This window comes from Pteronotus mesoamericanus, unplaced genomic scaffold (assembly GCF_021234165.1).
Source record: "Pteronotus mesoamericanus isolate MK-2021 breed Mesoamerican mustached bat unplaced genomic scaffold, CSHL_Meso_final scaffold_85, whole genome shotgun sequence".
NCBI lineage: Eukaryota > Metazoa > Chordata > Mammalia > Chiroptera > Mormoopidae > Pteronotus > Pteronotus mesoamericanus.
Genome location: NW_026555329.1, coordinates 13908395 through 13923559, shown reverse-complemented (window position 1 = coordinate 13923559; position 15165 = coordinate 13908395). Strand labels below are relative to the sequence as shown.

Genomic DNA, 15165 nt, shown 5'->3' with positions numbered 1-15165 from the left:
ATGCTACTTTTGAGTAACTCAATTTTTAATTATGCAGGAGAAATTATTAAAACTAAAACATTTCTATCAATATGAATGTATATAGTTTCACCTCAATGATTGTGAACTATATGGAATTAAAACATGTCTTTCTACTAGTAGGCTTTACCTCTGTGCTTATATCATTCAACATAGTGTATTTTGTAACAAAACTCAATAAATTGTTTAATGGTAGTTCTATGAATTATATCATAATCACCCCCAAATAATCCATGTCAGGCTTCAGAGATTTAGTAAGAGCAAATAAGAGTAAGGCATTGCCTTATACTAAACATACTTTTATATCCTGACTATACAAACCATTTTAATAATAAACTACACTATGACTGCCCAATGTATGACAATTAAGTGTATGAAACACATTTCCTACCTCAGTATTTTACTCTTTAAAGCTTATTGAGTCACATGCTGCTTGCTTTCAAAGCCCGCCTTTGAAGGAACTCAACACAAGGGGAACTGAAATGACAGACTGTAATTTATTGAAGAAGAGCTTCCTCCCGGATTTGTAATTACTTTAATCAGAATGGTGTGTTTGCCCTGTTCTATGTCATTAGGGGATGCTGCAGTTTTCCTCTGCATCATTAACCACAGATTTTAATCCTATGTTTATTTTTGTCATTATTGGAGAAGCAACTCTTTCTTCCATAACATGGTAAACTCTATGAGGACAGGGCGGGTTGTTTCCCACTGCATCTCCAACCTTGAGCCCAGTGCCTAGCCTAAATAACACTTGATAAATAAGCAGGTGGGTGATTGTGCTCAGGAAGTATAATGGAAATAAATGGGGAGACTCTACAATAAAGCACATGCCAAGGCCTGGCAAGGATTCCAGTTCTGCTCAATGTTGGAAGCGTCACGATGATACTGTTATTGGCACTGGAGATTTGGTCTTGGACTAAGTAGGTTTTTCAACTTTTACCTTTGGTCAACTTGTACTGACAATGTGGCTGTTCCAAGCATCAAAGCCCCAAGATTCAGTCCTTGGCCCCAGTCTTTGGGCCTGCTGTCACAGCCTTAATCTCCGTCTGCTGTGATGCCAAATGACTTTATTAAGTTAGACTGTGTGTGACATCTCGCCTGAAATCAGGCCAGTCGGGGGCGCAGGAAATGGAAGAGGATAATTGCTAAATCAGGAAAAGGGCATCACTGGCAGGTGTGGGAATGTCTAAGAAGCAACACTTTGTCTAGGACCAGGAAGATAAATTAAAAAATATATATTTCTTAACTTTCAGTAGATGAAAAGATCAGTGTGTGCAAAAACTATTATTACTGATGAATATACATAGTGAGAAATGCTCTCAAAGTCTAGCATATAGTTCAAGGTAACAGAGGTTATTTTATTTACTGCTCTGTTCAATTTATTCAGTTAATCATAAAAACAAAGTATAGAAATTGTCATTATTATTACCTCAAGTAATTTACTTATTAAAGAATAAGTAAATCGATGAGTGAATATGTGGGCAACCCATGTTGTTAAGTTTTCCAGCTTTGAGGAACTTAATTACATTAAAATATTTAAAAAAATATGTCATCCTTCCTTAAAATTTTAAGTTATATCCTTTTTATATAGAAAGTCTATTTTATGCCCAATCAGAATTTTTTGACAGATTCCTTATTTTTTTTTTTGAGGTCTTATTTGAAGTAACACATTTCTTAAACAGATTTTTTTCTTGTTATTATAAGCAAATTGGGAAAATAAAAAATTTCCATTTGAGAATAAATTATAGGTAATTCACTTTCAATTTTGTTCTCTTCTAGGCCACTAATCAACTGTTGCCTCCATATCTTTCTCAAGGCGATAGACTAATACTTGACACTGAGTTTATTCTGACCTTCTATCTACCCTAAAGTTCTCTGCATCAAGTCCAAATTCCTAAATATTAGCTTATCTCTGTATTCCAATTAGTTTTTTACTATTTGATAGACAACATTTGCTTTCCACATTTTACTGCATGTACTCCTCCTGTCCAATATTGCATGATTGAATACATTTTCATTCAATTGAATGATTTCTCTCAATGTTTTCTTCTGTTAATACAATTTTTTTTCACTCTTGAATGATAATTTAGCAGGGGACAGAATTTTAGGTTGATGATTATTTTCCATCACATTTCAAATATCATAATGTGCTGCATTACAATGGTTCAGTCAACTACAGATCATATATATGATAGTGGTCCCATAAGATTTCAATGGAGCTGAATTTCCTGTAAGAAATGGATGGATATATAATTCAGGAGGAATTTATTTTTCTCTGATGACAGCAGTATCTGTGGGGCTTCACAATATATTCCCTGTCACTCAGAGCAGCTCAATTTTGAGAGCACAGATTACATCCCCAACAATCAGCTACCTGTTTCGGCACAGAGGAGCCTGTCCCCCCAGTGCTATGTATTCAGAGAACGCTATGTTCCTCCCCATTCTGGCCTGATGGTTTTCAGGGTACAGTGATGTAAATTCTTGTTTATCTTATACAACAACACAGGTCCACAGGAACATTTAAACAAGTATTATGTGCCACTGGTGCTTAGTAAAAAGCTTTCTGTGGGAGTGTGGAGCCAGTCTGTCCTTGTACTTTGGAAATGTTTTCAGGCTGTAATAATGTAAAGCACAGGTGAATTTTACTTCTTTCATCAATTTAGTGCCAGAGAGAGCCGTTTGTGTAAGACAGGGTCGATGGAACGAAAAACAAATATCCTACATCAAAATATTGCGTCCTCAGTTCTACCTCCTCTCCACGTTAAGCACCCTCTATTTTTATGAATACCACCAAGTTCCTTCATCCGGCCACTGCTCCAACGTGCAATAGCCAAAACCACACTCCCATGGTAGTCCCCTGTGATCCTCCATCTCCCCGTCTGCATTTCTTGTTCCTAGTAACCCTCAGGCCACCATTCACTCCCCACTGACAGTCACCATTACGGTGTCTACGCCTTGGCCAGAGAGTTTCTCTTCGGTATTTTCAATCAACTCAGCCCACATCCCTGTTTATGGACCAGCACTGACAGCTACAATAATCTATAGCTGACCCTGTCAGAAGGAAGCAGGGAGAAGGCTTGTGGGACAGTGTTTATAAAGTCTATTGCAGTATACAGCAATGTCCTTGGCTTTTCCATTCGTTCACTGACTCACCCAAAGCAATTTCCAGTCCTGCAAGCTCCATTTATAATAAGTGCACTATACAAGTGTACCACTTTTAAGCTTTTATACTGTACTTTTACCGTTCCCTTTTGATGTTTAGATACGCAAATGCCATTGTAATTTCCTCCAGCAGCATGTTGTACAGGCTTACAGGCTAAGTCATCTGGGTTTGTGTAAGTGTACTCTACAATGTTCATGACGAAATCTCCTAATGATGCATTTCTCAGAACACACCCCTTTTGTTGACACATGACTGTATATCCCATTGTCTTTTGGATTTCATTGTAACTGAGAAGAATTCTGCTATAATTCTAATTTTGTCTTCCAAAAGCAGTTAATCTGTTTTTTTTTCCTGAATGCTTTAATAATTCTCTATCTTTTGGCACTTTCTATTATTTTTCAAGATTTATTTTTATTTTTAGAGAGAGGGAGAGAACCATCAATGTGTGGTTGCCTCTCACGCACCCCCTACTGGGGACCTGGCCTGCAACCCAGGCATGTGCCCTGACTGGAAAATAGAACCAGTGACATTTTGGTTTGCAGGCTGACACTCTACCCCTTGAACCACGCCAGCCAGGGTGCATTTTCTATTTTAACTACAATACATCTAGGTATGAATTCATTGTTGATTCTATTTAAGGCCTATAGTAAGTTTTCATTATAAGGACATCAATTTTTCTTTCACTAGTATGTGTTTAAATGCTGCCTCTCTCCTATTTTCTATCCTTTTCTTCTAGACATCCTAAATAGATGGGTGTTGTATGCTTATTTTCTCAAATTTTCTTTCATACTCTCCCTGTTAAATATGAGCCTCAGGCCTTAACTGTCATCCTCTGCAGACGTTAAAACTTGTGTGTGTCAACAGCGGCCGCATGAGAGGTCTGGATTCACCCCGCCTGGCAGAGGAGGCGGTGCCTGTTGCTCATCCACACCACAGTGTTTGGCTGTTGGCACAGGTACTGCTGAATGAGAGGACTGCTGACACCCATTAACTTAGACTATACATGCAACCTCTCTCCACCTCAGTCCTGGTAAGAGATGATCAAAACATAACTCATGCTTTGCTGTTGTTACCTGGGCAAGGCTGGGTGCAGGTTTCTTCTAAGACCATTTTTTTATTACCATCTATAATGGGTTCAACATCAGTACAGAATTCTTCGTCCACCACTTTGCTGAAATCATCAGCTGACCCATCACTCACTACACAAGAAATGTTTCTTGTTCTGGTCCCTTCTCCACACTGGGCATCCTGGAATGAGGAAAGAAATAACTAATTAGGAAAAGAAAAATAATTCATGAGTGAGCTCATCACTTAAAGTCATCTCTGCATCATTGACTTTGATTTATGAGCAGTTAAAGAAGCATTTGAAGCCCTAGGGAAGTCCTACAGGAGCATACAATAAACAGTTTGTTTGTTTTCTAGCTAGAGACAGGCAAATAAATTCATTAAAATGAATCAGTCTCCAAATGATTTTTAAAATACAGGACAGGGAGGGCTTGTTATCAAAACTAATTAAACTAGTTATGAAACGGCTAGGCACTTAAAATCTCTAAGAGGAAACATGCCATATGTAAGCTCTGCAAAATAATTCTGAAACCAAGTGTCTGCACATAAAGAACACACATTTCCGTATGACTTCTGGAGACTCAATACCTGCACTTGGCATGGAGACCACTGGCCATATTGCCATTGATAACAGGGCTTTACTGGGCAAGGCTTGGACTGTTCCATCAGCGCAGGGCATGGTCTCCCATCACCCTGAAAGGGCTGGGTAACTGTTCGTCTTCGGATCATTTTTCCTGTAAGAGATACAAAGAGATGCAGCATCAGTGAGATGGTATGGTTGTGCACGCATATATCATTGGGAGAAGGTATCACACAATTTTCCTGAGGAGATGTGAAGAACAAATAAGTTTCAAGTGTTTTGGAAAGAAAGACACCCTGAGTCAACCTCACTGAAGATTATTTGATGTGACTGAGAGCAAGAGGGACATTTTGTTTCCTATTCTTTGACCATTAGTCTGATGGTAATTAAGGTACAAACTAACCTGTGAGGCCGCATGTTTGCGAACATTCTGACCAAGCGGACCACTCGGAAAGCTGGCAGTTGACAGGGCATTCCACCGTGCAGCTTGTGTTCATCTGCCAGTTCTTCTCCAGGCCCAGCTGAAAGGACAGAGGTACGTCCGTTTGTATTGACATGAAGACATGGCAACAACATGTGGTTGATGGAAGAGGGAGGGAGAAAGGAAAAGACAGAAGTGGGGATGAGAGGAAAAGAGAGGCTTAGACGAGAAAAAGAATAAGCAAGATGAATGAAAGAATAAAAAGATATCTGGAAGACAAACATGCAAACTGTTAAAAATAGAGAGTGGATCAACCCCAGATCAGGAGCAAACGGCACAGTATGAATGGAGGCGCCCACTTACTCGGTACACGTATATAGTGTTGAATTTTAAAATCATGAAATAAAGTAGATAAAATCTCCAAATAGGTTGAGTTTCTCTAAGTGAGGAACAAATAATTGTTAAGTATGATTACTTTCTGTTACAAACCAAGAATGTCATCAATATACAGATCTGTAATTGCCATCTTTGGGGTATTACTTGTTTTTATATGTGCACATTAAACTGAAAAGCAAATGGGAAAGGTTTTAAAAAGAAATGACACTCAAAAGTCATAATGTAATATACTGAACTAATATAAACTAAGTATGCTATCTTTCTAAAAGAAAATTTGAGCCATGAGAATTTTTTGATTAGTAATATATATATATTTTGTAATTACAAAGGTTTTTCTTCTAAAACTGATCTCAGAAGCTAACAGTGGTATAATTCAGTTATTTTAGCATTAGTCTCTCATCAGATAATAATGTTGTGCCATTGTATTGACATTGAATTTCAAAACTTAATTATGTATTCTTCTTTTAAAATACAAGGTGAGATTTCAAACTCGTCCACTGTATATGCAAACATTTAAAAAGTCTAATGTACAAAATAGCATTGAAATAGAAAAACTGAAGAGCATGTTAGGAGAATATGATTTCTTAAATTGGAATCCTTAGGATTTTCAAGACCTTTTTTATTTTTGCATGAAATATAAGTTTATGGTATCTAATTTGTATATTAGGAGATGACAAAAGGAAAAAATTCTGACATGTTGTTGTGGTTCAGGTACAGCTTTTGGCTCTAAGTTATCCACTGAGAGAAGATCAGATAAATGTTTGTGTACTCCACATAAATCAAAAGCCTCAAACACAAAGTAGGAGGATCACAATACCGGACATCAAACTCTACTACAAAGCCACTATACTCAAAACAATCTGGTACTGGCACAAGAACAGACCCATGGACCAGTGGAACAGAATAGAAAGCCCAGAAATAAGCCCAGGTCTCTATGGACATCTAATATTTGACAAAGGGGGCAGAAGCATAAAATGGAGCAATAACAGCCTCTTCAACAAATGGTGTTGGGAGAGCTGGATGGCTACATGCAAAAAATTGAAATTGGATCATCAGCTGACACCATACACAAAAATAAACTCAAGATGGATAAAAGACTTAAATATAAGTCGCAACACCATCAAAGTCCTAGACGAGAACATTGGCAGGAAACTCTCAGATATCCCACGCAGCAATTTTTTCACTGATATGTCTCCTAAAGCAAGGGACATAAAGGAAAGAATAAACAAGTGGGACCTCATCAAAATAAGAAGCTTCTGCACGGCTAAAGAAAACATCAGCAAAATGAAAAGGGAGCCAACCATTTGGGAAAATATATTTGCTAATGATACATCAGATAGAGGTTTGATCTCCAAGATATACAAAGAACTCACTCGACTTGACTCCAAGAAGACAAACGATCCAATCAAAAAATGGGCAAAGGACCTGGGCAGACGCTTTTCTAAGGAGGAGATACAGAGGGCCCAGAGGCATTTGAAAGGATGCTCTGCATCACTAGCCATTAGAGAAATGCAGATCAAAACCACCATGAGGTACCACCTCACACTGGTCAGAATGGCCATCATAAACAGATCCACAAACAACAGGTGCTGGCGAGGCTGTGGAGAAAAGGGAACTCTAGTCCACTGTTGGTGGGAATGCAGACTGGTGCAGCCACTATGGAAAGCAGTGTGGAATTTCCTCAGAAAGCTGAAAATGGAACTGCCTTTTGATCCAGCGATTCCCCTGCTGGGACTATACCCTGAGAACACCAAAACGCCAATACAAAAGAACCTATGCACCCCAATGTTCATAGCAGCACAATTTACAACATCCCTCTGCATGTACTCCCATATATTCTTCATGAATAATACTTGACAAGGAGGAGAGTATTTGGTATGAAAATTTTTACTATGTCACTATGTAAAGTCTCATAGTCACTTACAGTTATAGGAGGTTGGAGATTAGAGTGTTAGGGTGACATGATAAAAATAATGTGTTTTATTTAAGGTAGATAATAGTTTCATAGAGAGAGGTTTTGAATCACAGAATTGAGTTACTACTAACTTACTCATTATAAAGGATGTCGGTTAACAGGTATGCTGGGTATCCAGTACTGAGAACTTTTAGCCCTGTATTCCTTTTTTTCCCTTACACTGATTGTCTTTCCTCCCTCCCTCTCTCTCCATCCCTCCCTCTCTCCCCCTCTCTCCCTCCCTCTCTTCCTTCCTTCCTCTCTTTTCTTTCTTCTTTCTACCTACCTACCTACCTACCATCTATCACCACCATCTATCTAAACACATGTTCAAGGATCAAGAAATAGGAAAGGAGAAATCAATTACTAGGTGTCATCAGGTGAGTAAATGTCTGAAAAACACCAAAGACAAAAATACTATATAAATACTGGATGGGTTTAACCCCAATTTTCCTCTTTCCTGGGTAGTAATGCCATCTTTCTTCTTGGCTGTTAGAAACACAGCAAGAGTTAGCTACTGCTGTTGCACTGAATGCAGGATCTACACATGTATTAGTAGGCAGGCAATCACTCCATTGTTAGAAAGATAGCTAGCTTTTCTCGGGGCTATTATTTAATCCTACTGCATCCATGGGGATGGATAAAATAGGATGAGTTGTTTAATCCAATTCCTGTAGAGAATAGTACTGTTCTCCCTGAAGACAGTGCTTGCCAAACTGTTATGATTTAAATTCCTAATTTTCATTGCAGTATTCAAACATAAAAATATTTGTACATAGAGCAAATTTATCTAGTTTCCTGGATGCTTAAAATTGGTTATTTGTCAAGTTTTTATTCAAATTTTATTTAAGAAATAAACGGCCCTCTGTATACCTTTGTCCTGCAGTCATATGAGCTATTTTAAAATTGGTCTTGTGTGATTGGGTTTGGCTTTCAAAAAGCTCTTAGAGCTATCACTGTATATTTTATTCTGACTCAGGCAGGCATTAATATGTGACTTTGCAAGAAAAGAGATATATTAATTGACTAGAAGTAGATCACAGAGAGTTCTCCAGCCAGTGCATGACTATAATAATATTAATTAATAATAATGTTATTTTTATAATAGGTATAATACTTTAATGTTATTAGTTTCAAAATTGATTCAGGCATAAAATATCTAATTAAATTGAAAGTATGAATGGACTAAGTTGTGCTAACAGGATGATAATAAGAAATTTTTTAACTAAACAACTTGTCTTCAGCACATTTGGGAGCTCTGTTCCCATGTTCACATGGACAGAGACATAAGGAAATTAAGTTAGGACTACATGATAAAGGTATCAAATGGATTAATATATTTTTATCTCAAGTTTTCCATCAGGAGTTGGAACAATTTACCATGGGCTTATAATAACTGCCAAGATATGCAGATAGACGTTGTGGTTACCATGTCTACTGAACCCTAATGAGGTTATAAGCTCTTCCTGTGTGTTCTAGATCTACTGAGGCTTCTGTTTATCTTGGTTCATGTTTAACCCAGGGGGTCTCAGACTCAGGAGGAGTCAAAACCTGTCAGGAATGTGGGTACCCTTCTGGTTTAGAAATCAGACAAAATAATTAAAACATGAAGTGTAGCTTCGTGAAAACTAAGCTGTTTCCTCACATTTCATAAGGTCATATCTAGAAATGATGACATTACTTTTATAAAGTGAGGAACTAAGAATTATGATTCTTTGTACCTGCAAGATACTAATGGCAGACTCCATTCCTTTGTTTGAATTTCAAGCTCTCTCTTATCCACACCTGAGTACCTGGACTCTCACAGCTGGGGATTACACACTAATATCAAAACCTGCTACAAAACCACATGCGATCAATGTTTAGCAACAGAGAGAATGAATGATGGATCTTGGCAGGTGTCCCAGGCAACACAAAATTCAAATGAAATTACAAAGATGATGAGTAGTCTGATTAAGATTTATTGCCTATATTCACCTTGATTACTTATTGTTCCCCAAGCATTTCTCTCAGAAAAGGATAATTAGCATACCTTTACATTCCAAGCAGAACAAAATACAGGAAATTGTGTATAGAAATCAGTAGTGTTGGACAGTGTCTCTTTTCAAGAGGGTGTTTAACAGCCTCTGAATAGTGCAGAAAAACATCTGCTGGCAATGAGCTACATGGAGCACAGGTCACCTGGCTCAGCATGAACTGAAATTATTAGGAAAGAAATTACTCACAAAGATATAACACAGCATCCCCTCACCTCTTCACAATATTTCAGGTCAACCGACTTGCCATCGCTTCGAACGCAGTCCAACATCCTTGTTTTAATGCCATTTCCACAAACTGCCTTTTCACTCAGCTGACACGTACTCCAATCTGAAAGGAGGGGAGCCCATCAGAACAGAGGGCCACAGAAGACACAGATTTCAAATGGAACTCTGATAACCCAAATTCCATATTTAATTCACAACTGCTTCCTAAGCTGTACAATCAATCATCCAACATGCAGAGCATATGGGTCCCAGCTTTGAACACTGAAGGAGTCAAATGGAATTGCTGGGGTTGCATGGAGCCACAGGGGTTATTCTGGAAGGCAGATGTCCACTGTACAATCTTGACACTTGGTGCTATTGTGAAAATGGCTTTGGCCTGCAGGTGATATTTAAGTGATTAAATATCACTTAAAAACTTTTTTTCCTAATAAAGAAGAAATTTCCATTTTAACATTATTTTTCTTTTTAGGAAAGTATTGATAATTTTAATATAGTACTTTAATTGTGTTATGTTCAAATAGAATGCTGCATGTCACTTAATTCCATACATAGCATGTTTTAAAATGTGTACTTATATATTTCAAATCACTTTGCTCATGTTTAATTCTCTTATTTCATTTTTTTCTTTTTAGAGTAACAAAGTTTATCTCAAAGAACCATCATTTCATTGTGTCATCAAAGAAACCTGAAGAGAAAAATCAGAAGAAACAAAAGCCAACCTGACTGCTGTGTATCACTGTACAATTTCTGCAGTTTATAGCACTGTGAATATTACTTGAAGAAATTCCAAAATAAGCTTCAGTGTTTCCCCATCATATAAGCCAACAAACTCTCTTCTTTCTGAGAGTATGTGCCTTAATGGTAGGAGGTGAGGGTTAGGGAAAACAAACAGAATTTATAATAAGCCTTTTTCTTCTGAAAAAAAATACTCATCTATCCATTTTTATCTGTACCTTTGATAATACTGAAGTAGTCATAATTATATACTTTTTGGCAAGGGTACTATTGCTGCTGTTTTCACTTGGGACCAATCATGCTGTGAACTGTCCACACAAAGAATTGTGATCCCAGTATGTTATAGCAGTTCAACGTCTTCTGAAGAAGAAAGATATATTTCAATAAACCTGATACCCATAAGAAAAGTATCTTAGTTACACCTTCCAAAGTGGGAGGATGTCTTAAATAGGATCAATTAGACTATTCACAATATACTGTAGGGCTAATGCTTGTGTGATATTTTCATTATCTGTACCTTGATGTTTATTAAAATATATAATAGATAAATATCTGTCACTTAATAAAGAATTCTTTCTGGGAGAGTAAGCAGCATGTTCAAAAGGCACACAGTCAGAGGTGAACACACAGCACGCTGCTGCGCTCACACACAGGCTTTGGCCTCTAACTCTGTAATGAGGTGACTGTCCGCATACCTGTTACGTTATAATCATAGTGGAAACAGTTCCTGTTCAGGTTGCAGGGCTCCCTCTCAACAGCATCAGGGCAGACTCTTCCTTCCTCAGCAGGTTGTCTGATGGGATCAGCTGACCTTTGCCGGAAATTGCTTTGATTGCAAGGCTGACAGAGAATAACACAATCCTCGGAAAGGTGAACAGTGAACACTCAGCCGCACAAGAGTGGATGTGTTAGGGAGAGCACTGCACCAGGAGTTAGCATGCGGGGCGCTGGCTAACTTGAATGATCTCATTACACTTCCATTTCTTCTAAAAGATCAAAGTGGTGCCTGAGCTTCTCATGTTCCATCTAGCTATAAGATGCTTAAGGATCTATATGTCAAATATTAATAGATATATCACACCACAGGTACTCAAACACATATGTGCTGTAATAGTAATTATTGTAAATCAGTAATACAGAAATTTTCTATCTATCTATCTATCATCTATTTATCACATATGTAATACAGTCTCTTGGTCCCAAAAAACCCATTTTAAGGGTGACTTTAAATAATTAGCTGCTGGTGACTTTTGTTTTCTTAAGGCACACAAACACAGCACTTAAAAACCCTGGATTGCATTCTTCTGCTGGTACAGTCTTGTTCAGAAAACTTTTGGCTTCTAAGAACAGGGGCAGTAACTTCAAACCTGATGTTAATAGAGTTAGAAAATCATTTGCATACACTTGCGAAACAGTTCTTTCTTTATTACAATTTAAATGTGTCCAAGTCAACTGCCAGCCCCTGTTTGCTCCCGCTCTATCAATTGGCTGCTAATCAGCTCCTTTAATAATGTTAGCACTAAGAGAAAAATTTAATTTTTTCCTTGAAAACATCCATTATAAATTTTTTGAAACTGTCTTATATTTGAAAAGATTAATTTCACATTACATATATTTTCCCTATGCTTCTGATGCCATTTTGAAATGTGCAACTCTATAAAAGTGCCCAGGGGTAAACCCAATTTTCCACATCATCAGCCAGTTCTGTTTCAAATGAGTCTTCCCAGGGTCCCGGGAAGAGCCCCTATGGGCTGTTGAAATCTAGAAGCTTTGCATGATTTGAAACTTTCCCCTGGCTTCCCAGGCCCGAAGAGACACAGAGTCAGCGTGTGGAAAGAGATTCACTGATGCACAGCTTCCTTCTTTCTGCGCCCTCTCTTACCAGGACCTTCAGCGTTTCAGTGTCAAAACTCCTGCGGCAGAACCCCTACTGTGTGAAAGATTATTCCTACAATTTAAATAAAATGAACCAGGCAAAAAGCAAGGGATGACAATAACCTAACACCATTAAAGTACCTTTACTACAGCTTCATTCTTTGTCCCTTTACCTGGAGGTTGTCATTATCAACATTGCAGTTTTTACCCTGCTGTGTGTTTATAAGCCCATCTGAAGGCGTTTTGTGCTGGGCTAGGAGGATGGAGGCGGAGTATAAAGCTTGGAAGAGGTCCAGCTGTTCTAGTGTGAGTCGAAATATTGCTGACTTTAAGTGGAACAGGCAGGGAATGAAGTAGCCAAGAAAACACACTTTGCTTTGGTAATTAATTTGGTAACTAATTTAGTAACTATGATTTTCTTAATAATGTCTTTAAAGCTTTAGTGGTAAGGAATTAGGCAAACTCTATATTAATAAATGGCTAATCATCTCACCAAAATGCACCGAGTCCACGGACCCCATTCAGATATCACACAATCCTCAGGACATGGTAATTTGCATTCTCTGGAGCCCAGAGGCATCTCTTCTGGGTCACAGAGGTAATCATCTACATGGTCAGAAGGGCCATCTGCTGTGTTCTGCATGCATCTAGAAGAAAACATACCTATCCATCAGTGAAGGAACCAGGACAGTTATAACAATGGTCAACCCATAGGAGAGGTGGTTCATCTTAAGACATCATTATGGGGTTGGGGGTGCTGGGGTGGAAAGTTGTGCATTTAATGAATAAAATTCTTTGAACATGAAGATATAAAAGGATTAAAAGGATCTCTGCCTCTCATAAATGCTTGTAGAGCTACAGTATGATTTTAAAACTTATCCTTTTATGTATCATTGCAATTTTTAAAAATTATAGCCACTGTGTATATATAAACTCCGTATGTCTTCCTTTGAAAGGAGAAGGTCATGTACTCTCATATATGATGTGTACAAATGAGGAATGGTCCAAAGAGATTTATAGAAGGGTTGCAGTTTTGGAACATAACAATTTTCTTTTCTTCTGAACAAAATGGTGGATTCTGCAGTGAAGGTAGATTCATACATTGCGGAAGGCTAGGCACACTGAAATCTGCTAGTGAGAGGTTTCATAAAGTGTTTTTGAAAGTAACTGATGGCATTTATCAAATTGTTTTGTCAAATAAAAAAGCATTAACCCTCCCATCTGCTAATAATTAATGAAAGCAAGAAGTGAAAAGACAATTATAACATAGTAATAGCACAAAATCTGTAAACGAGGTTGTTTGGATCTTCCTATCTTGACCTTTTTATGGTTAGTTTTCTTTCTGACAGAACAAATTCAAACATTTTATTACATTTCATTCTGTTGTAAGCAGTCATGAAGGGCTCTTCACTCACCTCTTGGGAACCTAATTAATGTGGCCAGTACTAGACTTCACATGTGCCATATTTAATCTCTCTGGGCGCTTTTCTACTGGAAGGGAAAAACTATCCCTCATCTCTGACTTGGAAAGGTCAACCAAATTAATGGGTATAGGAACAGAGCTGCATTGCAGGAGATGAAAAGGGGAGGCTTGAGCTCTCAGAGCTCTCAAACCCACTGGGATGTTTTAAACTGGTAGTTGAATTACATTACCCATCGTACCTGAAGTCTCAACTCTTTTCAGCAATTCTACAACCAGTAGAGACATTGTGTCTTCTATATCTACTCTGCAGAATAGCCTCTCTATACAATGCTGCCCAATTTAAGAGAAATGTTGCTTTCCTGTGAGATGATTCAGACTAGAAAACTGTGTGGCTAGTCATATCTGAATTAGGTTGTGTCCTCCTCTGCATTTTTTTTTTTTGTAAATTGCATGACTATAAGAGAGCAAGAGAGCAATCATACCCCCTCCATAAAGTTAGATATTTATTTGATTTCATTGTTGAAATAAAAAAATTAAATTATAAATGTCTTTGGGAGAATTTTAGTTTCTCAGGAATAAAAAAGTTCTACCTTCAATGGCATTTTAGAAAGTGCTCTGCTGAGAACGGCTTTGAAAGCACATGGAACAAACGGGACAGCTCAATACTCAAAGTTGGGTTTGCTGCTAAGAAAAGATTGCAATCACGGTAGGAACTGACACACTGTACAAGGATTAACTTACAAAGTTACCTGTTGATTCAGAATTAAGGACCGATGGTAAATATTCTATTCTGTAGCAATGTACATAAAACTTTATTTTCAGAGGCTTTTCTTTTGATTTTTATTGTAAAGGTAACATATTCATTTCAGGAAAGTAAGAATAAATAGTAAAAATTCACATGATTCAATCAGAGAGAACCACTCTTAACAATTATATTTAAGCATATATTTTCATTTTGTTAAATACAAGAACACTTTCCCTGCTGTTCATATAAATAACAAAAAATAATAATGTTATAGACAGCTCATGTTGTTAACTATTTTTCTAAAATACAATTTTTTAATGACTACATTTGAATTCTATCGTTTGAATGTGCCACAATTGCTAAAAACTTTTTTTATTGTTGACATTCAAATTATTTGTTTTATTTATGTTATTTGGTATAAATGATTTTTTAAATCACTCTAGAATAGAGAATAAGTATTTGGATCAAGTTTTGACCCAAAAGGAAGGCACTGTAAGTTCATTTGCTTTTTTCAAATTCTTAGCCT

At 37.4% G+C, this 15165-nt stretch overlaps 1 protein-coding gene across 1 annotated transcript in view; it reads right to left on the bottom strand.

Annotated features, from left to right (window-relative positions):
* Nucleotides 1-15165, bottom strand: part of THSD7A (thrombospondin type 1 domain containing 7A) — a 319686-nt gene that overhangs the window by 14339 nt on the left and 290182 nt on the right. Inside the window, exons 18-23 of the mRNA XM_054564186.1 lie at nt 12965-13118; nt 11292-11436; nt 9849-9964; nt 5230-5347; nt 4835-4980; nt 4255-4429 (exon numbers count right to left, since the gene is read on the bottom strand). Of these exons, the coding sequence (XP_054420161.1) occupies nt 4255-4429; nt 4835-4980; nt 5230-5347; nt 9849-9964; nt 11292-11436; nt 12965-13118 (854 nt within the window). The remainder of the gene's footprint in view (nt 1-4254; nt 4430-4834; nt 4981-5229; nt 5348-9848; nt 9965-11291; nt 11437-12964; nt 13119-15165) is intronic.